The sequence below is a fragment of the Lactuca saligna genome, chromosome 3, assembly GCF_052625555.1.
Source record: "Lactuca saligna cultivar CGN05327 chromosome 3, ASM5262555v1, whole genome shotgun sequence".
In the NCBI taxonomy this organism is placed as follows: domain Eukaryota; kingdom Viridiplantae; phylum Streptophyta; class Magnoliopsida; order Asterales; family Asteraceae; genus Lactuca; species Lactuca saligna.
In genome coordinates, this window is record NC_136419.1 from 13,469,797 (window position 1) to 13,493,660 (window position 23,864).

General features: G+C 36.1%; 1 protein-coding gene and 1 long non-coding RNA gene across 2 annotated transcripts; one reads left to right on the forward strand and one right to left on the reverse strand.

The window, feature by feature from the left end:
- Window positions 1-1,139: 1,139 nt before the first annotated feature.
- On the reverse strand, window positions 1,140-1,577 carry LOC145035201 (stigma-specific STIG1-like protein 1). The gene has a single exon (XM_078983787.1). The coding sequence runs from the start codon at window positions 1,575-1,577 to the stop codon at window positions 1,140-1,142; it is 438 nt and encodes a 145-aa protein (XP_078839913.1).
- A 2,215-nt stretch (window positions 1,578-3,792) lies between these two features.
- Window positions 3,793-4,056, forward strand: LOC145033409 (uncharacterized). The gene is made up of 2 exons (XR_013677528.1): window positions 3,793-3,912; window positions 3,977-4,056. It is a non-coding gene; the product is annotated as an uncharacterized LOC145033409 (long non-coding RNA).
- Window positions 4,057-23,864: the final 19,808 nt, after the last annotated feature.

Sequence of the window (23,864 nt, forward strand, 5' to 3'; positions counted from 1 at the left end):
AAGCTAATTAATTTCCCCAACATTAATTTCTCAACGTTGACAAAAATTTTTAGCTTAACAAATTATTCGTGAAAACTAAGAACATGCGGTGTGGGCGACGAGAGGAGTCGTCAACACACATATAACATGGGTAACAATGCCCCCTTTCTCGTTAAGGGGTGTAAGATTGGTTTTTGATTTTTTTTTAACTACCGAATGATTTTATAAAAAAAATTAATTAGTGGGTGATAACATGAAACCATTTCCTAGAATGATGCTATAACATCATGGGTCCCATGATGTCACACCTCTTTGATCTTTGATGTTATAATATGTTGTCTTTAAAAATAATAGGAGTTCTCAAGTTGTTGTCTAGATCATTAAAAGATATGTTTCAAGTAATATTGTAACCTCATGTAATTTCGAGGTATATATACATTGTCCGGGTAAGTTAACAAAAGTCCATTGTTACATGCACTAACGGGTTTAAGTTCATTCTTGCTGATGATATTGTTCACAAAATCCGGTTCTCATGTTTCATCGATTTAGATTATGCTCGGACAAAGGTTCGTTTAATTTCATTTGGTAAAAGTAATATTCGATCTACATCTTTTTAATAAGCCAAAATCGTGGCCTTCAAACTTGTTGATCATCGTGGCAGTCATAAATATGATGTCGGTTATTAGGTTCTCGAATAACAAACACAAAATTAAAGATGTGAACAAAACTAAAGATGATTGAATGGAGTTACATTTATATCAAGATTCTATATATAGAGTTAGAAATGTGATTTTGACCCTAAAACTGTCAAGCATTTGAATTCAACTCTAAAACTGCATATAAAGCCAAGTTCGATAAATATGAGTCAAGTCCAAAACATACTCAACAATCTTCGACTTTGAGACTAAAAGTCGAAAAACAATTAGTCTCTACATCTTAACAAGTTGATCTAATGTTTTCACACATACACACACAAAAAAAACATATTTACACAGTAATATAATTTTTAAAGGCAAATCTATACTTGAAACCTCAACTTTAATTAAGAAGTGAAAGACACTTTGAGCTAAAAGTTCTTTGGTACACAAGAATCTATGAACATATAAATGATGATTACATGCAATTAGTTAAATATCCATCAAAATGACATAATGTTTTTATTAGGCGTAATTGCAGAGTCCATATATGCAATAACCACCCGGCATGCACTTGTTACCACACGACCCACAATTCCGCTTGTCATAAGCCAAATTCACGCACTCTCCTCCGCAACACGAGCTGGTAAACTTGCACTTATTCTTGCATGCTCCACAGTTGTGTTTGTCCTCGCTCATGTCCATACACTTGTTGTTGCAGCAAGTCGAGTTTTTGCCTTCTAAGATGTAGCAAATCTCATCATCTTTCTTGCAGTGGTCTGCAGCTCTAGGGTTGTTTTCAGCTAGGAAGCGACTTACCCTTTTCGGAAACGGTTTCACGTGCATTGATTTGCTGGGAAGTGAGGTTTTGTGGTTGTCACCGACAGAGGCAATAGTGATGAGGACGATGGTTATGGCGATGGAAACGACCACCATGAAGAGTACTCTGACGATTTTCGACATTGTTGTGAATGTTATAATAGGAGACTGGAATCCGTTTTAGATTTCTGTAAGAATTAACATGGAGCTTTTGGACGTTATATAGGGTGCATCTCTGTGTGTATGTGTTGCGGGGGAGGGGGTTGACCCATGGAATCAGGTGCGATCATGCACTCTTTCAAAAAGTTAGCTTAATTCCGCGGGTGCATGCATGTGTGTGTTGATTACTGCACACTCTAATCTAGCTAGTCGTCGATGACCTACGCGGTGGTGAATTCTTTTGGCTTAAAAAGTCAACTTATATTTTCTGCTTTAAGAGACGTCATATACATAACTTCAACATAAGGTTTTCTTTGATTAACAAAATGATATTTAAACTCATAATTTTAAAGGTTTGTTCAGGAATAATTATATGGGATTTGAAAAAGAAGAATCAAATAAAATGTCGCTATTAAATCTAGAACATAATAGTGTTTTGATATAATTTTGTTTGATTAAAGTGACAACTTACATTTCGTTTCACCTAAAACACTACAAACATAACGACGTATTTGGGATGAGAAATCAAATTTTACGTGACATGAGCCAAACAATTGTTTATATGAATAACAAAATCTCATAATAATATTAAATAATAAGGAAATATGAGGAATTTTACCATGTCGATAATTAAGGGCGCATACAACCGAGTTTAGTAGAATTGGAAAAGATGGTGATTATGATTGAATATGAATTGAATGAAGTATCGGTGACAGGGCCGGCTCGGAGATTTTAAGTGCTCTGTGCTAAAAAGAAAAATAGGGCTCTAAATAAAACTTTTTAATACATAAGGAAAACAAACTTAAGACGATGAATTGTCGTTACGGAAAACTTAAAAGTAAATAAATTAATTAAAAAGGGACATATGGAATTTTATAAAAAGTTCAAGGGTTAATTATGTAACGTCTGAAAACTTATTTGTTAAATATAATGGGAAGAAGGGGTCGATTATGAAAGATTTAGTATAAAGTAATGGTCAAATCACCCACACTTAGATTCAAAATAGAGGATCACACTTAGATTCAAAATAAAGGATCACACTTAGATTCAAAATAGAGGATCACACTTAGATTCAAAATAGAGGATCAGAGGCTACCTATCACTACAAGAAAAATCCTTATTAGTGACTATTTTTTAGTGACGATCTAAAATTTGGTCACTGAAAGCATCTATTAGTCACTAGAAATTAAGTGGTCACTAAATTTTGGTAATCCTACAAATTTAATGACGAATTATATGTGGTGGTCACTAACTCAGTCACTAAAATGCAAAAAAATTAAATTGTTTTTGCTTCATATCATAACAATTATTTAGTGACTAAAAATAATGGTCACTATGTTAACTAATAGTGATTAAGAACAATGGTCAATATGTTAGAAATTTAGTGACAAAAAAGTGATCACTGTATTGAAGTTTTAGTGACCAAAAATAATGGTCACTGCTACTCTTGTTCAAAACTATACGCTGCTCTTTAAAGTAAATGTAATGTAGAAAAATAATTAATGACCACTCAATAGTGGTCACTGATGAATTATAAGAAAAAAACAATTAGTGACCAATAAGTAGTCGTTACTGACTATATATATTTGAAAAAAAATTAAAAACAAAAAACACATTAGAAAAAGTACTAGTTGTATTTATATTTTGATTAAATAAGGAGACTACCGCACTACGAAAACGTCAATAACATATACTGTATGTCACAATCTAAAAAAACAGAACAAAATTGGTATTCTTGCAATAAATGGTTTCTAGATTAATTGGTAAATGAAATTACAATTAAAATGAAAATCAAAAGAATATTATCGTAAATTGATGATAAAATTGCTAAGGCTTCTCAAAGCCATGATATGGAACTTCAAAATCAGGTCCAAAATTGAATCATCAAAATATATATAATAAAAAAATTGTATGCTGGAAATTGTCGGGAGCTTACCTCAAAATGAAGAAAAAATAATACCATATCGACTAAAATACCTGATTTAGAAAAAATTGTCTAATTTTGTCGGAAGTTTACCTTAACAGTTAGAAAAAATTGTATGTTGAAAAATAAGTTTACAAATTGACTTGACTAATTTTGACTGACTAATTTGACCAAATTAGTTATACATATAAAGAGGATAAACAAGCTGACTAATTTTGACTACCGATAAAGGGTACTTTGCCCTAAATCGACTCAACACATTTTTTTTGCCCGGAATCGATACACATCTTCAGTCCATCGCTGCCAATCCATCGTCGCCGATCCATCGCCTCCATTCCATTGTCGCTCCACACCATCCCATTGATGCACCTCTGTTCTCCACTCGAAGCCAAACAGGTACTCCATACTCGCATGATCAGATAAATCAATCGATTGAGTGACTATCAACTTCTTTTTCTAGGTCGGCGGTCCATCGTCCTCCACGCCCTCCCATTGACTCACCTCTGTTCTCTACTCGGAGTCAAAGTCGAAGCCAAACAGGTACTCCATACTCGCATGATTAGATAAGTCAATCGATTGAGTGACTATCAACTTCTTTTTGTAGGCTTAACTGAGTTTTACAATCACATTGAATCAAATTGAATCACCTTCTCATATATACACTTGTATGCCATGATTTGTGCTATTTGACTAAGTTACTAACCTTCCTTTCCCATGAATTTTCCACCAGCCCTACAATATGATGTGATGCCATATTTTTCCTACTATTTCTTGTTCTTGTGTTACATTTTTGGATATTATAATAATATGGAATCAATTCGGTTTTCTTGATAAATTGAGATTTTCTGCTTTTGGACCATATTAGTGAAGGCTTTGGCTTTTGTTTCTCCCTTTCTATTAGAGCTTCCCTCTTGTTAAGCTCTTTACTCAATGATTTAAACAGTTTATATTTTGTTTCTTTTTCAAATTTTCACTCTGAGCTTGAAATGAATCTTTCACATTTGTAAGACCCTTTATGCTAAACTCTCCTCCTAAAACATTCAACTCTTGTAACTCGCTTACTTGGACTCCCTAGCCCATAAGAAACGTGTTGAGTCTTCTTAGGTGGCTTAACTGTCCCATGCCAAGTGGCATATGATAAAAAGAGCAACACCTATGGATATTCAAATGTCTAAGATTTCTCATGTACCTGATTTCTTCAGGTAACTCAAACAGATATCTCATGTACCTGATTCCTAAATGCAAAACTCTGAGATACCTCTGTTCGATTATGTAATCAGGGGTAGGAATTCTTGAAAAGCCTTCAAATGTAATGAGTGAATGTAAGGATTTTGCTTTTGCCATTACTTCATTTGATAGATATATGATGCCATTAGAAGATAAATGAAGAACTTCTTCAGCGAATTTTAGTATTTCACCAGACATTATGCTTGAACATTCGTACTTCATAACAAAAAGTGTAGTTTTTCTATTATCTTCATACTTTGAGCTTAAGTAACTACATAACAATCCAACAAAAGGGTCTAACAATGACAACACTTCCTCTTCGTTTTCTTTAAGTTTCATTTTCTTGATTCGTTTTCTTTAAGTTTCATTTCCTTTTTTGGTTTTCAAGTTGTTGGGGGTCCGATTTTTCATCCTGGTGGAGTGCTTTTAGAATTGTGTCTGCACAACGGTTTTAGAATTGTGCCATAATCTGTGTAGGCTCTGTAGTTGTACCCTTTGTTCCCTGGCCGTGTGATTTGGATGTTTGTCTGTCTTTTCCACACATCCACTTGTTTTGTAGGGTATATATCACATGGAATATAACAAACTTTAAACCATTCTTGATGAAATTTATTTTTTGAAATCTATGGGTAAAATAGTCATTTAGTTGCATTAGAAAAGAAACATATGTATTGTGACTTGTATATATCACAGGGAATAGAACAAACTTTAAACCATTCTCTATGAAATTCTATAAGTGAACTGTTTGATGTAGACAGGAGGTCTTGATATTTTTCCCGCAACCAAAATTAGAAATATTTTTAAAAAAAAAAAACAAGAAACTAAGGACCAGAGGAGCATAAAAGGGAAGTAATAATAACAAATGATAAAAAAAATTCAAACCTGATCAGTTGGTGGGATTATCCTTCACATATAATGTTTAATAGCATTCTTCTTTGATTCTCTTTGATTCAAGTTTAGTAAATGTTGGAATTCGGTTTCCTGCATTCTTCTTTAAAACTTAAATCTTTCATTGCATTGTCAAAATTTTCTTCCTCTAGTTCAACTTTGTTATATATATATATATATATATATATATATATATATATATATATATATATATATATATATATATATATATATATATATATATATATTGACAAACTTATGGTAAGCAACCTTTTGAAAACAGAAAAAGAAAGAAGGAGAAGAAGTATCATTCATTGAACGTTACAAGATTGGACATTTTTCGAAAAAAAAAATCAAATGATCAATGAGAAGGCCGGAGAAATTTGGGTACTTTTAATATCTAGACATATTTATGAATAATTTTTGTTTTACTTTTAATCTAAATTGTTTTATTATGCATAATGAATTGCTAAATGAGGAAGCTTCTTCTTCTTGTTCGCCGGAAATATGTATGAAAAAACTACATCGTATACCGGGATATATAAAAGGGCGTTCTATTTCGACAAAACAAGTTTTAGGCACAGAAAAGTTACAAATGGAACTGGAAAAGTTACAAATGGAACTGGAATTGGAAAAGGAAAAATCAAGAGCCTTGGATGAGGAAATTTGTGTAATTAAAGAAGCGCAACTACAATTTCAAGAAGATCAGATCAAATATCGAGAGGAGCAAAATAAGAAAATGGAATTTATGATGAGTGAGCTTTCACGTTTATCTCAATTGCATTGATCAATTGAACTTCCTTTTCTTATTAAATGAGCTTTATATGTTCGTTGTTTGAAATATTGGATAAAATGTATAGATTTTTTTTAATTGACATTTAATTTTCATATTATAAATGTGAAAGATTATTTGGTTATTGTTGTATTTTAAAAAAATTTAGGATTGCTTTTTCATTTGTCTAATTGGATAATGTTATATTTCATATTAAAAATGATATTTAATATTGAAATAATTTCTTAATTATTGACCCCTTTTTGTGTCTAATAGGATAAATCAGTGATAACCTGGTATAGTCATTAATCAGATTAAACAGTGACCACTTTTTATGGTCACTAATCGGATTATAAACAGTGACCACTTTCTATGGTCACTAATCAGATTAAACAGTGATCATTTTCTATGGTCACTAATCGGATTAAATAGTGACGACTTTTATTGGTCACTAAGTAGATAAAATAGTGACAACTTTAATTGATTAGTGACAATATTTAGTGACGAAATGGGTTGTCATAGATTTAGTGACAAGTATATTTTAGTCACTATTTAGTGACCGTATTTATATTTGGTCACTAAATCGGTTTTGTGACGGACCTATAGTGACGAAAAGTGATGACCGGAATTTTCGTCACTAAATCATTTAGTGACGATTCATTCTATTGTTAGTGACCATATCGTTTTGGTCACTAATTGACATTTTTTTTGTAGTGTATACTTTATGCAAACCCTTGAATAAATTTGTATATATTTAATTATTAAATATATAATTTAATTACAACTTGGACCCTATCAAAATGTGTGTTTTAAATTTCATAATTCTTAATTATTATACTTTAGTATTGTATTTTTATAACTATTGTATCTTTTATTTTAAATTAACAAAATTTCATTATTAATTAATCAAGAAAAAAATAAAAGCGATTTTTAAATTACTTAGATGATTACAAAATTATCTCCCTGATTGGATCAAACGCCATTGATCGCCGCTCATTATCTCTAATGATCTCACATGGTTGGCCTTCTTCTTCTTCGTTGACCGTGGATATAAGGTATGGCTTGGAATCAAGACGAGTTCCAATTGATGAAGATGGATGAATCAAGAATCGGAAACCACACATTAAAGCTAAGGTCCCAAGGATTGATTCTAAACAATTTCTTGTCAAACTAAGTTCTTATATTCAATCTTTTTACGTCACTAATTTCCCAAAATCAGTTAGAAGAACTGAGGGTTTGTGGAGAGTATATGCTCGGCTAGGAAAAGTTGTTATGTCTTTATATCGAACAAGAAGTCTCGTATGGATAAATGATTTGGGTTTGTTAGGTTCTTGGGAGTTTGTAACGTCGATCATATGGTTAAACAACTATGTGATGTGTTGTGACATCCCCATTTTCACGGCCAGAAAAAACCGAATTGTTTATGTTTCGTTTGAAAGTTAGAGTAGCCTTTTAAAGAAAAGTGTTGCGTAATTTGTTCCCAAAAGATAAATGTGATAAAGATTTATCAAAACATTTCTGAAGAAATGTATTTCATTATATTAAAACCTCGGGTTGTCATGTTCAATACAGATCAGAGCATAAACAGAACAACATAGACCTTAGAACATTTATTTATATCTACTGACATATAATCTATAATCCCTCGTCAAGTCATCCAACTATACTCTTGTGCCACGACCTTAAATACAAGAAACAGAGTGGGTCAGGCTTAGGAGCCTGGTGAGAACATAGGGTTTTCAACCCACGATAAATAAATTATTAATTTCATCAATCAACAACCCGATTACCATTCTCGTTATCCTCACTTTATGTCCCTAAAATATCTATCTTAAGGGACGTATCCTAAGGATTTTCATCGTGATGGACACTGTTAAAGGGTTTCCTCAACAATAATTATCCGCAAGGCAACCATGAGGGGGATGGAGTACACCGGTGAACACATCGTTCACAAACACCTACAACTTGCGTGCCTGCTAGCGTTCCACTAGACTGTCTAGAATAGTTTGTGGGCGTCGTCTATACTCCGCTATATGGCTGGATCATCGTCAACATCGAAGTCTCTCATCATTTTATCATACATAATCTATTTCTTCTACCCATGTTTACCCAAATATTTTTGTAGATATAAAATACAGATACAGTATAAATCATTTAAAACCTGTATAAAAATGTTCATCCAACATAAATATCAAGTAAACAGATAATATGCACACATAACACGTCATTTCTATAAAATACTTCATATCTACGTGTAAAATGAAAGTAATTATGCACTCACTTGTGAAAGTGATGACTCGAAATTCGAGCAGCGCTTCGCTTTTGAACAATATGATATCCTTCGACAAAACCTAGTATTATTACCACTAGATTTTAGTCTAATATTTATTACGACTAATTATTAGTCTAGATTCATCATTAACTCAGAGTCTACTTCATGATGTATCAAGTAAGGAACAACCAGGTATGATCATATCATAGATAGGGTTCGTTTGGTATACGAATTATACTGTTTTGAAATCCCACTTTAAACACCTCACTAAATCACAGCCTAGAGTTCATCCCCATCAATAAGTATAACAGCTTTGAATCACTGATAAATTATTTATAGGTTCATAATAACGATATTATAAGCTATATTTAAAGTAGGGTAGCATAACTTACTTAGCTAGGAGTCGGGCTCTGCAGGAGCAGAACTTTGTCGTTAAATCTTTCTAAGAAGGATTCTTATAACGCTTCAGCACTCATCTTACTATAGTAAAAACTACAGAAAGAGAAGTTGAATCATGAGGGACTGAAATGCTAGGGGATAAGAAGTGAAAGACTCTTGAATCAAGAGAATGATGCAAGAAATATGAGAGCTTTGATGCTTTTATTTATAGTAATTAAATTTTCAAAAATCACCCTCTATATTTACTTAAATGACTAAACACCTCTTTATAATATTATTTTAAAAAGATTTAATGATATTTTTACTAAACTAATCTAGAAGTACTCAACACTAGTCTTATAGCGACTGTATCGTCAATACCTTTCTAATGATATATATATATATATATATATATATATATATATATATATATATATATATATATATATATATATATATATATAATTTATACTTTATTTTAATACGTAAATGTGTTATTAAAAATTATAAATCGTTCATACGAATTCCATTTTTGACATTCTTTATATACATACATAGCTATCGACAAGATCTACAACTTTCGTTTAGACTCCGTCGGCTAATTTTGAATTTATATTTTTGTCCATTTTTTATAAAATTAAATGATTTTGCTAAAATCATAACTCTCTGGTATGGATTCCGTTTTTGGCATTCTTTTTCTCAAAATTTCTATTTTAAGGAGCACTACAATTTTCTTTTTGGTCGCATTAACTAAAAGTCAATCATTCTCTTTGTAGCTTTTTACGTCACAAATTCCTTATGCGCGACTAACTTTTATATCTTATAAAAATCATATCTAATTCATACGGATTCGTATTTTGACGAAATTTATATTTTCGGGATCGGGACGATGTTCACTTTCTAAATATATAATTATATATACTTCTTTTGGCGCACTTATTTTTACGGTTTGCGGACGATTCGACAAATTTTTCTTATTTATTATATTATAATAATCATGAAACACATAATATTCACATAATTCTTCTTTATTATGTCAAATATGTTACAATTTTTTACCCTAACTATTACATCATCATAATAATGTTTAGCTAGAAACGCAGGCGTTACAATTCTCTCCCCCTTAGGATGATTCCGTTCCGGAATCATGCATCAGTAAAAATATTTTTATAGCGACTCATCATGTCACTCTCTGTTTTCCAGGTGCGGTTCGGCCCATTCATATGCTTCCATTGCACAAGCACCCAGTCGACCATCTTTCGTCGCAACTACTTTGGCTTACGGTCAACAATTGTTTCAGGCTCTTCAATTAACCTATTATTTTCATCCATCCTTAACTCCAAAATTGGAATTATATTGGGAACTTCTCCCATGAACTTCCTGAAATAACACACATGAAAGGTGTTATGAATACCATCTAGTTCTTCTGGTAGTTCCAGCTTGTAAGATTGGTTCCCAATCATTTGAAGAACTCTGAATGGTCCAATAAACCTTGAACTTAGCTTTCCTCTCTTTCCAAATCTTATAAGCCCTTCCAAGGTGGTACTTTAAGCAAAAATGAATCTCCAACTTCGAATGTAATCGGTCGTCTCTTTTTGTCAGCAGAGCGCTTTTGACGATTCTTAGCTGCTAACATCCTTTCCCTGATCACTTTAAGCTTTTCAGCAGTCTGATGGACTATATCGGGGCCCATAAACTGGTTATTTGCATCCTCAAGCCAATAAGACGGGGTATGAAACTTTTATCCGTACAAATCTTGATAAGGTGCCAACTTGATGCTCGAGTGGAAACTATTATTGTAGGAAAACTCTACCAAAGGTAAGTGCTCATCCCAGTTACCTTGGAATTCAAGGTACATGCTCTTAGCATATCTTCTAGTGCTTGAATCGTTCTTTTTCTCTAACCGTCAGTCTGTGGATGGTAAGTTGTGTTGGATTTGGTGTCTAATCCCATAACTATAACTAGGATGTACTTGACCCGATTGTAGCATGGTCCTTTTGGGTTGCCTTCACCAGTGCAATTTGATATGATGGACTTTTGAGAATAAGTTTATTTATGACTTATTAATGTATTACAAGTATAATATATTAATATGAAATCATATTATTTAATTAGTATTGATCAAGAATTAACTTGGAATTAATTTTGTGGTAAAAAAAGACTAATTAAATATATGGTGATTGATTATGTAAATCAGTGATTCCTATAGTGGTCAATGATCCATGATTATTTAGATGGGCTAAACCAATAAGATAATCCATGGATAGTCCATGGAGGTTAAGCCCATGGAGGATACGAATGTGAAAAGTCATGGAGCATTAGGGTTTGCATGGATGTAACCCTAGCTTAGCAACACTATAAAAGCATACCCCTAGACCCAAAATCGACCACCCCATTCATTATAAGAGAGTGAAGTTGATTTTATGCTAATAAACCTATTCTCTCAAGCCTCCTCTTGCATATTAGTGTTTATGAACCATTACAGGCATCACACTTGGGGTGCTCAAGCTTCAAAGGTCAAGAACTACAAGTCTTTCTAAGAGGTATGTCATCTAACTAGTTATATTGTTCACTTAAAAATTGTATGCTACTTAGGAGAATGCTTTGGAAAAATTGAAAATGCATGTATAATTAGTAAAATTGATCTAAATGAATTTTAATGACCTCCATAACTTGTCCTCAAGTTATGGAAAATGAAAGGTCTCAACCATTAAAATCCAATTAAACTCATAAGTTATGAATATGAATAGCTTTGACAAGTTTCAAAACTTGCCCTCAAATTCTGGAATTTGTAAAGCCTCACTAATGAAACTTTAATTCCAAGCCCTAGAGTTTTTAAAGTTAAAATTCAACCCTTATACTTTGTAATATTATAAGTTTAACAATATATATATATATATATATATATATATATGTATATATATATATATATATATATATATATATGTATATATATATATATATATATATCTATATATATGTGTGTGTGTATATATATATGTATGTATAAGACAAGTCAGTTTTACCATTAGTAGACCTCAATCACGAAGTCGGTCTATAAGAGGGTATAATGTTACTACCTATAAAAGGGTGGTTTAATGGGTGTCCATTCTCACCCACCGCTTCCTTGACTGGTGGAAGGTCGTTAGCCGAATAGGTAGGTTAGGACACTAATTATCCCTCATTAAAAGTATAATGATAAATATAAAGTAACTAAAATTTTATTAAATTCTCAATCTTAGTTAATTTAGGAAAAAAGTGAAAATGTTGCTAATCCATGAAATTACACTTTGCACATTGTTATGTCGTTAGTGGAGCGTGTATGGTTAACCGGCATACTAATCTGGGACTGACAATGTGTGGCAAAGGGTAGCCTTGTGTTAATCATAGATCAATGGAGTAAGTGTGGTTAATCGACAAATTGATTAGGTGATTTTTAACATTGGGTGTACCAAGTTAATTTGCATGGTTATTTACACCTTGTTTGTGATCCTCGGCATCCCAGTCACAAACTTGAAGGGCACAATTGTAACGCCTGTGTTTCTGGGCTTGTCATTAATGTTGATATAATAGTCTAGGTTAACCTTTGTAACCCATTTTGAAATAATAGAAGTGTATTATTTGAGTATTATGTGTTTTGTGCTTAATTGTTTAATTATATGGTTTGATTAATTAAGAATAAAAATAAGCGTCAAAATTTAAGTGTAAAATAAACTCGTTATCTTTGGATAATGTTGTAGTAGTTGAAACTAGGTTTCCAAATATATATAGAACGCCCAAATCTGACTTCGTATGAGGAAGTTATGATTTATTGAAGTTTCGACTTAGTGGTATGCAGTCTGAAATACTCGATTTGAGATCGAGCGGTTTTTAGCCGAAACAATCTAAACGAGAATCGAAGATCTCGTTGTTGCTATCAAAGCGATGAAAAGTTAGGCGAGAACGGACTTCAAACGAAGAGGTTATGAATTTATAACGAAGTTTTTCTGTCCCGGCCTACTAAAAATAGTTAATAAAAATAAAGTCAAAATAAGCCGACGGAGTCTAAATGAAAGTTGTAGAGCGTAGTCTCACCTACACGTGGATATAAAGAACGTCAAAAACGGAGTTCGTATGAAGAAGATATGAATTTTCAAAGTTTATTAAATAATTAATATTTAAATTTAATTATGAAATCCGACATTATCCGAAGGGGAGTCACCGAGTATATCCGAAGTACGCCCAGCGTACAGCGAAGCGTGAAGTCCCTCGCACTCGAGTTCTTCGGATGACGCATGCCATGACGATTCGGACGCGTACGCCCAGCGTACGTGCGAGGCTCAGCCTCTTATAAATAGGATGCGAGGGAAGCCGGCTCATTTGCTCTTTTTCTCTCTTCTGTCTCCCGTTTTACCTTGATTTGCGTGCCAGAAGTACCCCGAAGCCCCGGTATCATTCCCGAGCCCCGAAGCAAGTTTCGAAGCCCCGAAGATCCCGAGAAGTGCGATTCCCGAGCCGAAGCTCTGTCCGCGAGAAGTTCAATTTTTGTGGAGATCTTCCAGATCTGCTGAAGAATACTAGTTCTGCAAGCCGTAGTGCTGTCCGATCATCTTCTGATCAAGTGAGCGTGTAGTTACTTTCTTCTCACGCATAATTATGAAGTATTTTATACGAAATACGTGTTATGTGTATAATATTGTTGTTATATGTGTGAATGTATATTCATTCTCTTCTATCTCATAGATCTGATTTATTTTCTATGAAATACGTGTTATGTGGGTGTGCCTCATCTGTTATGTGGAATATGCATTGAATGAAAATGCTATACAGGTTTTATACTATGTATAAAAATATATATTTTTATCTACTAATATGTTGGGTAGAACATGGGTAGATAGTTGGTGTGTAATAAACAGATGAGAGGCCTCGATGTTGTTGTTGTTGATCTAGTTATTCAGTGGAGTATGGATAACGACCACAGACTCCTTCTAGACAGTCTTGCGGAACGCTAGCAGGTTCATAACCTGTAGGTGTTGTGAACGATGTGTTCACTGGTGTACTCTATCCCCTTCATGGTTGCCTTTAGGATATTTATTGTTGAGGAAACCCCTTAGCAGTAATGTCCGCCCTGATGAAAATCCTAGATTAGGTCCCTTGAGATAGATGTTGTTTTAGGGACGTAAAGTGAGGATAACGGGAATGGGTAATCGGGATAGTGATTGGTTGGTGAAATTAACTATAATTTATTTATTGTGGGTTGAAAACCCTATATGCTCACCGAGCTCCCAAGCCTGACCCACTCAGTTTTATTTGTATTACAGGAAGTGGCGCAAGGGCGTAAGATGGATGAATCCTCGAGTTGTTTTGTTTACAAGTCTGTATATATATATATTTGTTGAATGACTTGTAATGTTATCGTTTATGCTTTATGGTCTGTATCGGAACATGACATCCCGAGTTTTGATTATATAATGAAAATGCATCTCTTGATGAAATGCTTTGATAAATATTATTTTATCATGTTTTGTTTTGGGAACAAATTCCGCAACACTTTTAAATCAAAAGGATTTACTCTGAAATCATTTTAAAAAACATAAATGAAATCGGTCTTTTCTAGCCGCGATTTTGGGGATGTCACAACAATCGAGATTTAAACATGCCATTGAAAAGTTCAATGAATCTCAAAGGATTTGCAGATGGTAAGCTATGTTGGATTTGGTGTCTAAGCTCATAACTATAACTGGGATGTACTTGACCTAATTGTAGCATGGTCCTTTTAGGTTGCCTTCACCAGTGGAATTTGATAGGATGACTTTTGGGAACAAGGTTATTTATGATTTATTGATATATTACAAGTATAATATATTAATATGAAATCAAATTATTTAATTAGTATTGATCAAGAATTAACTTGGAATTAATTTTGTGGTCATAAAAGACTAATTAAATATATGGGGATTGATTATGTAAATTAATGATTCTTATAGTGTGGGCCAATGATCCATGATTATTTAGATGGGCTAAACCAATAAGATAATCCATGGAGGTTAAACCCATGAAGCATAAGAATGTGAAAAGTCATGGAGCATTAGGGTTTACATGGATGTAACTCTAGCATAGCAACACTATAAAAGCATACCCCTAGTCCCAAAATCTGCCACCCTATTCATTCTAAGAGAGTGAAGTTGATTTTGTGCTAAGTAACCTACTCTATCAAGCCTCCTCTTGTATATTGGTGTTTGTGAACCATTAGAGGCATCACACTTGGGGTGCTCAAACTTCAATGGTCAAGAACTACAAGTCTTTCTAAGAGGCATGTCATCTAACTAGTTATATTGTTCATTTGACAAGTGTATGCTAGTTAGGGAGAATGCTTTGGAAAAATTGAAAATGCATGTATAATTACAGAAAACATAGATCCAAAGCACTTAGGGTTGCATGGCACCATATGAGTGTTATAGTGCTCAAAACCCAACAGTGGTATCAGAGACTGATTTGTTTTCTATTATATTTGATGCTTGCTAATTTTTCAAAGCTGAAAAAGTCGATTTTCTGGTCTCTGATTGGTGAACTCACCAAGTCCATGAAGTGACTCGACGAGTCCACTCAGTAACAGAGAAACTCGACGAATCAGTTCATGCACTCGACGAGTTGAAGGCTATGTTTGCAGAATTTTAGGTTTCTTGTTCTGGATTGGATTGGGAACAATACCACAAACTATTTTGGATCATTAAATATATTTTTCTGATTAGGTAGTGCTTGTACTCATCCAACCACAAAAAAATTGTCAAAGTTTTGAGAAATTGTTGTTTTTTGTGATAAACAAAGTTGCCTGCAAATTGTTGACTTGTATTATCTTGTTTATGAGTTTAGCTAGATCAATATTGAATTATATGATAATTTTAGTTGTTAGAAAGTTGATCTAAATGAATTTTAATGACCTCCATAACTTGTCCTCAAGTTATGGAAAATGAAAGGTCTCATCCATAAAAATCCAATTAAACTCATAAGTTATGAATATGAAGAGTTTTGACAAGTTTCAAAACTTGCGCTTAAGTTTTGGATTTTTGTAAAGTCTTACTAATGAAACTTTAATTCGAATCCCTAGTGTTTTAAAAGTTAAAATTCAACCCGTATACTTCATAATATTATAAGTTTAATAATAATAATAATAATAATAATAATAATAATAATAATAATAATAATAATATATTAATATTATTATTATTATTATTATTATTAAATTATATATATATATATATATGTATGTATGTATAAGACAAGTCAGTTTTACCATTAGTAGACCTCATTCATGAAGCCGGTCTATAAGGAATTCTCCCTCATTAAAAGTATAATGATAAATATAAAGTAACTAAACTTTTATTAAATTCTCAATCTTAGTTGCTTTAGGAAAAATGTGAAAATGGTGATAATCCATGAAATTACACTTTGCACCTTGTTAAGTCGTTAGTGGAGCGTCTGTGGTTAACTGACACATTAATCTAGGACTAACAATGTGTGGCAAAGGGTAACTTGTTGTTAATCATAGATCAATGGAGTGCATGTGGTTAACTTGCACATTGATTAGGTGATTTGTAACATTGGGTGTACCAAGTTAATTTGCATAGTTATTCACACCTTGTTTGTGATCCTCGGCATCCAAGTCACAAACTTGAAGGGGCACAATCGAGATTTAAACATGCCATTGAAAAGTTCAATGAATCTCAATGGATCTAGGAATTTCAAATCCAATTAAAACTTAATAATCTATTTCGTTTTTCATGGTGGGAATTAGTAAATTGTCATTTACCTACCTTCAAGTATTTTACAATTGGATTATGGTATCCCTCTTCACAATTGTAGAATATTGTGTTGGGTCCTAGCCTTAATATCTCATTTTGGTGTAATATTAAGGATTATCATCTAACCTAAACGTTGTTATTCTTCTTTTTCATATGTCTATCCCAAACAATGCTTCCACCCCAATTCCTTGAGGATCTTTCTCCCTCATGAATTCGAACTTTAATGATTGGATTTGAAACATCCGAATGGCTATTCGTTATGAGGACAAAGAATATATCCTAGATAAAGAGCTTAAGGAGATTGATGTCACCACTGCTACTCCCGAACAAATCGTTGAACATACTACTCATGAGAGGGATGCGACAAAGGTGTCGTGTCTAATGATTGCTACCATGATTGCTGAGTTGCAAAAGTCCTATGAGGACTACTATCCTTTTGAATGCATCAAGATTTGATGGAAAGATACCATCAAACTGCTTGGCAGGAGAGGTATGAGATCATTGCCTCCGTGATCACAACCAAAATGAAGGATGGAGAGTCCATCGTGGCCCACTTGCAAAAGATGCAGAGATATGTGAACCGCTTGCTAAAATTGAATGTCAATTTTTTTTGAAGAGTTGGCCATAGACATAATTCTACACTATTTACCTTCTTGTTATGATCAGTTTTGTATGACCTATCATATGAACAAGGAGGAGGTCACTCTTATCAAGTTTCAAGGCAAGTCGGTTGTGTCTACTCCTACCACTACTACTTCTGCCCCTGTTCTAGCAATCGGACATGGGAAGGGAAAGAAGCGGAAGGATTCCTCCAAGTGCTACAAGGGAGAGTCTCTTGATGAATCCTTTTCAAGTGGGACCAAAGCTGCTCCTGCTAATCCCTCTTCCAATCTGAAGGATGATGACTACTTCCATTACTATGAAAAGGGCACTGAAAACAAAGCTGCCCCAAGTACTTGCAGGACATAAAGGGTGGGAAGATTAAGCCCTCCTTTGCAGGTATTTACACTATTCAATCTAATAACTCACACATGCTAACTCTTGGGTCCTTTATATAGGTTGTAGATTTCACATTTGTTCTGATTTGCAGGGACTAAAAAGAAGTAGAGATATGGAGCATGGAAAGATAAACTTAATCATGGGAAATAGGAAAGTGTCGCCTGTGACCAAGATTGGAGTTTATTCTTTATTGCTTAGTAATGGTTTAAATTTAGATTTGAATAATTGTTGTTACTCGGCCGATATGGCGAGAAATATTATTTCCTTTCACAGTTTGTATAAATAATGTTTTACCTTTTCTTTTAGGGTAAATGTCAAATTAGCCTATCAAACTTGTCATTTTTGGTTTAAAAGGTCACTCAAATATTTTTTTTTTGTTACATAATGGTAATAAAGTCATGTATGACCGTTTTAAAATATCATTAACTTACCTGTTACCGGTATAAGAGGTAAACTTGAAGCCACGACACAAAATGACGGTGCCATGTCATTAAATGTAACGGCCATGTATGTTACCTTTCGCTTGTAATCTTTTAAATAAGCTGGTTCCCGTTCCTTCTCCACTTCCATTGAACTCTTTGCTACTCCCAAAAACCCTTGTTTCCACTTTCCACCAAAATTCTTGTCGAAGACTAAGTTCATCTCAATCAAACTTCATTTCCAAGGTGTGTTCATCAACAAACCTTTTTGTTACTCAGATGGTATTCATCATGTATTTGACGATATCGATTTTGCTGGTACGACTTACAAGGAGTTTATTGGTTTTTTTTGAACGATTCACACAAAAGAAGTGTCAGAAAGTTTACTATTGTCAGCCGGATTTAGAAATCCTAGTAGGTTTAACATTGATTTCTAATGATCTTTAATATCAAGATTTATAGACGTTGCGTATAGTTGTGGAGTATAATTGCATGTGTACATGGACCATTTTGGTACTCATCTGCAGGCATTTTGTGATGTACTAAGTAAAGAAAAAGATATGGAAGACAATTGTTCTGTCATGTCAAACATGTCAAGGGAAATGGAAAATGGTATTGACCTAACTGTAACTGAGTTCATGAGTCCACAAAAGAGCAACATGGAAGGAGTAATGTATGATGAAATTAGTCAAGAAAATACAAATGATGATGCAACAAAAGTTGAAAGCCCACAGGATGATGAATATGACAATGTCCCAGATATGAAAGGTCAACCAAGCTTCAATAAAGACATACCCTGGAAGAAGCAATTGCCAATTCTAGGTATGAGGTTTACCAATCCTAAACAATTGAAATTCATGCTTTGTAATTATGTTGTAGCCAATGGGTTTCAATTGTATTATGAAATTCATGCTTTGTAATTATGTAGTACCCATCCTAACCCTAGTGGTGGTGTTCCAAATACGAATGCTAGATTTAAGAAGTTGAAGTTTCTTCTTAAATTTAACCCAAGGATGAGAAACACCCAAAAAATTCTGATCTTGAGACCAAGAGTTTCTGACGACATCATCAAACCCCTCAAGATTAAACCAAGAATAAAAAACACGGAAAGGAACTGGACCATAATCAACTCTATGCTCCGATAAAAGGATAGGCCTATGATCCGGAACATGCTTCTCCAAAACTATACCCGAAAAATGAGGGAAAGAATCCAGAAAACCATCAGAAATTAAAAACCAATCCAACTTACCAAATTTAGAACCCCACTTATCACTCCACATATACCGAGGACCACCAAGGGTAACATCAGATAAACTCGCTTGTTCAGTTAACCGATTGAAGCTCCTAGCTGTAGTGGAGTTAAAGAGATCCAAATCTTTCTGATTCATCACGAACCTCATTAAAATCTCCCATCAAAACACATTCACCATGGAAAGAACTAATAAGTTGGAGAATAGTAAACCATAATTGCCTCTTACAATCAGCCCCTTTTAGAGCGTAAACTGCAATAAACATAATTGGTAACCCCGAAGAAGACCATACCGCCTCAATAACAATAAAATAATCAGAAGTATGAGATGTTTTAAAAGATATACAATCCATGTCCCAAATAAGAAGAATGCCACCCGAAGCTCCACGAGAAGGGGAAATCATATAAGAAAAAGAATTGTTACCCCAGAAAGACTGTAACACTGATTTTTCAAACAAAATTTTCAATTTTTATATAACATAATTCCACTAATATTCATAAAAACACCCATTTTACTTGTTCAATAAAACAGTACAAAATCCCAAGATCAACATGTAAAACTTCAAGCGTGTGTGTACGGATCAAGCCGGCGCCTTCCCGCGGTCGTCGCTAACACCTGAAACAAATAACATCAACACTGTAAGCACAAAGCTTAGTGAGTTCCCCAAAATACCACATAAAACACATATTAGCCACTCGAGGCTATAACTTTGTGGGTCCGTGCACCCAAACTCTGTGAACCCTCAGGTTCTAGCTCTGATAAACATGCACCACATAAATCACATATAAATCATGCAGTACAACACATAACATACATAGCATACAAATACTCTAACACATAACTCTGGTTACCTACTCAAGGTAAAGTATAGTGAGGAGACTCACCTCGTGTGTCTCGGTAACTCGTAACCCTGAAATCACTAAACACCCGATCCGCCGAGCTGTAGTCCCCCTATAGCACAATACATCTCTAATTAACACTCTCTCAATCTAGAGTTGATCACACTATAACAATTCACTCTTGGTCAACGCTGGTCAACGGTCAACGGTCAACTTTGACCGGACTCGGCGAGTGCACTATGGCGACTCGGCGAGTCCGTGCGCATGCACCAACTTCCCTGGAATCCTCCCTTGACACGTCGAGTATTTCCCCCAACTCGACGAGCTCCACCTGGCACGAGTTGTGGGGCCACCACGACTCAACTCGCCGAGTCTCAAGAACAACTCGGCGAGTCCAGTTTGACTCGGTCCACCTGTCCATCCTAACTCCCCCTTTGACCCACTGAGTTCACTCATCCCAACTCGGCGAGGCCACTCACTGAGTGGTCGTGCAACATTCAAGCTACTCGCCGAGACTGTTCTTCGGACTCGGCGAGTCCATGCCATGCACTGACTCAATCTTGCTCAAAAGGCCAGATCCAGTCCACTAATCCATAGATCCGGTCCCCCCATGCTTATTTGGCACGTAAAGTTACAATCTTGATGCATAAATATCCTCTACATGACCACAAATGATGATTTTGACTCTATTACTTCAACACAAGGCCAAGGACTCCATTTTCACCCATAAAGCTTGATGAGTGAGGCCCTCTGGACCTCTATGGATCCAGATCCATGGTCTCAACTCAAAGAGGGAATGAAAAGGACACCAAATCACCCCAAAAATGATCATATTAAGCCCTAACTTGCATCAAGTTCATCAAACAGGAAATGGTCCGAAAATAATACCTCTAGAGTGATGATCCAAGCTCCAAATCCACGAAATAGCAACCTCCTTTGCTTCCTCTTGCCTAGAGCCTCCTTCTTCTTGCTAAACAACACTTACAAGATCAAGATTTGCTCTCAATCCTTCACCAAACGCTCAAGAACTCTAGGGACACACTCTGGGGGTTGGATGAGCGCAAATGACGGCCATAAGGCCCTTTAAATAGGCCACAAACCCGGAGATTTAGGGTTTCACTACACAGCGTAGACTCGCCGAGTCCATACCTTGGACTCGCCGAGTCCAAGCGCGCACCTTCGCTCAATCCCGCGTCTCTACTCGGCGAGTCTGAGCCCCGACTCGCCGAGTCCCTCTACAAAATAACATAATTAAACTTTCATTATACCTGGGAAAAATCCGGATGTTACAACTCTCCCCCACTAGAACTGGACTTCGCCCTCGAAGTCCCGCTCTAAAACAGCTCCGGATGCTGCTCCCGCATCATATCCTCCGGCTCCCAGGTCATCTCTGATCCCTTCCGATGTTGCCACTGAACCAATACCAGAGGTACCTCCTTGTTCCTCAAAACCTTGATCTTCCGATCCCTAATAGCCACTGGTCTCTCCGCATAGTTCAGGCTTGCATCAACCTGAATATCCTTAAGTGGAACCACTTCCGACTCATCGGCTATACATTTCCTCAACTGCGATACATGAAAAGTGTTGTGAATCTGTCCCAACTCTGCTGGTAACTCCAGCCGATAGGCTACCCGGCCCACCTTGGCGATCACCCGAAACGGGCCAATAAACCGGGGTCCCAATTTACCCCTTTTCCTGAACCGGATCACTCCTTTCCAAGGAGAGACCTTCAGGAGAACAAAGTCGCCGACCTGAAATTCCAACTCGGACCGGCGCCTATCCGCGTAACTCTTCTGCCGGCTCTGAGAGGTCAATAACCTCTGCCTGACCAGCTGTATCTGCTCTGTCGTCTGATTCACGATCTCTGTACTGCCCATTACCCTTTGCCCAACCTCTCCCCAACATATGGGAGTCCGACACCTCCTACCATATAACAGCTCAAAGGGCGGCATACCAATGCTCGAATGATAGCTGTTATTGTAGGAAAACTCCGCTAGAGGCAAATACGAGTCCCAACTACCCCCAAAATCCAATACACAAGCTCGAAGCATGTCCTCGAGTGTCTGTATCGTCCGCTCACTCTGACCGTCGGTCTGGGGGTGGTATGCGGTACTAAAATGCAACTTAGTACCCAATTCCTCATGAAATTTCTTCCAAAAACGGGAAGTGAACCGCACATCGCGGTCTGAAACAATCGAGACCGGCACCCCATGCCGAGATACAACCTCTCTTACGTAAATCTCTGCCAATTTCTCCGCTGAAGAACTCTCACTGATGGCCAGAAAATGAGCGCTCTTTGTCAACCTATCCACGATCACCCAAATTGCATCAACTCCTCTGGCAGTCCTCGGCAATTTGGTGATAAAGTCCATAGTGATCTGTTCCCACTTCCACTTGGGAACCTCCAATGGCTGCAACTTGCCATGCGGTCTCTGATGTTCGGCCTTTACCCTCCGACAGGTCAAACACCTCTCGACAAACCATGCTACATCCCTCTTCATACAGGGCCACCAATACTCCTTCCTTAGGTCCAAATACATCTTCGTGGCCCCGGGATGGATCGAAAATTTCGATCTATGAGCCTCCTCCATCAATGTAACACGGGCACCGCCCACAAACGGTACCCAGATCCTGCCCTGATAAGTCATAAGGCCTCGACTATCCGATATAAACTCAGAAACCATCCCAACAACCCGCTCCCTCTTCTGCATCTCCGGACGCACGGCCTCGGCCTGAGCCCCACGAATGGCGTCCAGAACTGGAGCTATCACGGTCAGTCTCAAACATACATCTCGCAGGGGAGCACTCTCCGCCCTGCAACTCAACGCGTCGGCTACCACATTAGCCTTGCCTGGGTGGTACAAGATCTCACAATCATAGTCTTTGACCACATCTAACCATCTCCTCTGCCGCATATTTAAGTTAGGCTGATCCATCAAATACTTCAAACTCTTATGGTCCGTGTAAATCGTACAACGAACCCCATACAAGTAGTGCCGCCAAATCTTGAGGGCGAACACCACTGCCCCCAACTCCAAATCATGTGTGGGGTACCTCGTCTCGTGAGGCTTCAACTGCCTCGATGCATAAGCTATCACATGACCCTTCTGCATCAATACCGCTCCCAATCCTAGGATCGATGCATCACAGAATACCACAAAACCTTCCATACCTTCCGGAAGGGCTAATACTGGGGCTTCACACAACCTTTGGCGAAGCGTCTCAAAGGAGGTCTGCTGCTCGGGACCCCATGCAAATGCCACACCCTTCCGGGTCAACCTGGTGAGTGGAACCGTGATCTTGGAGAAATCCTTAATAAATCTCCGATAATACCCCGCCAACCCGAGAAAACTCCGTATCTCAGAAGGTGACCTCGGCACCTCCCACCTCATCACTGCGTCAACCTTGGCCGGATCGACCAATATCCCCTTCTGGTTAACGAGATGTCCCAGAAACTGGACCTCCCGTAACCAGAAATCGCACTTGGAGAACTTTGCGTAAAGCTTCTCTGCTCTCAAAACCC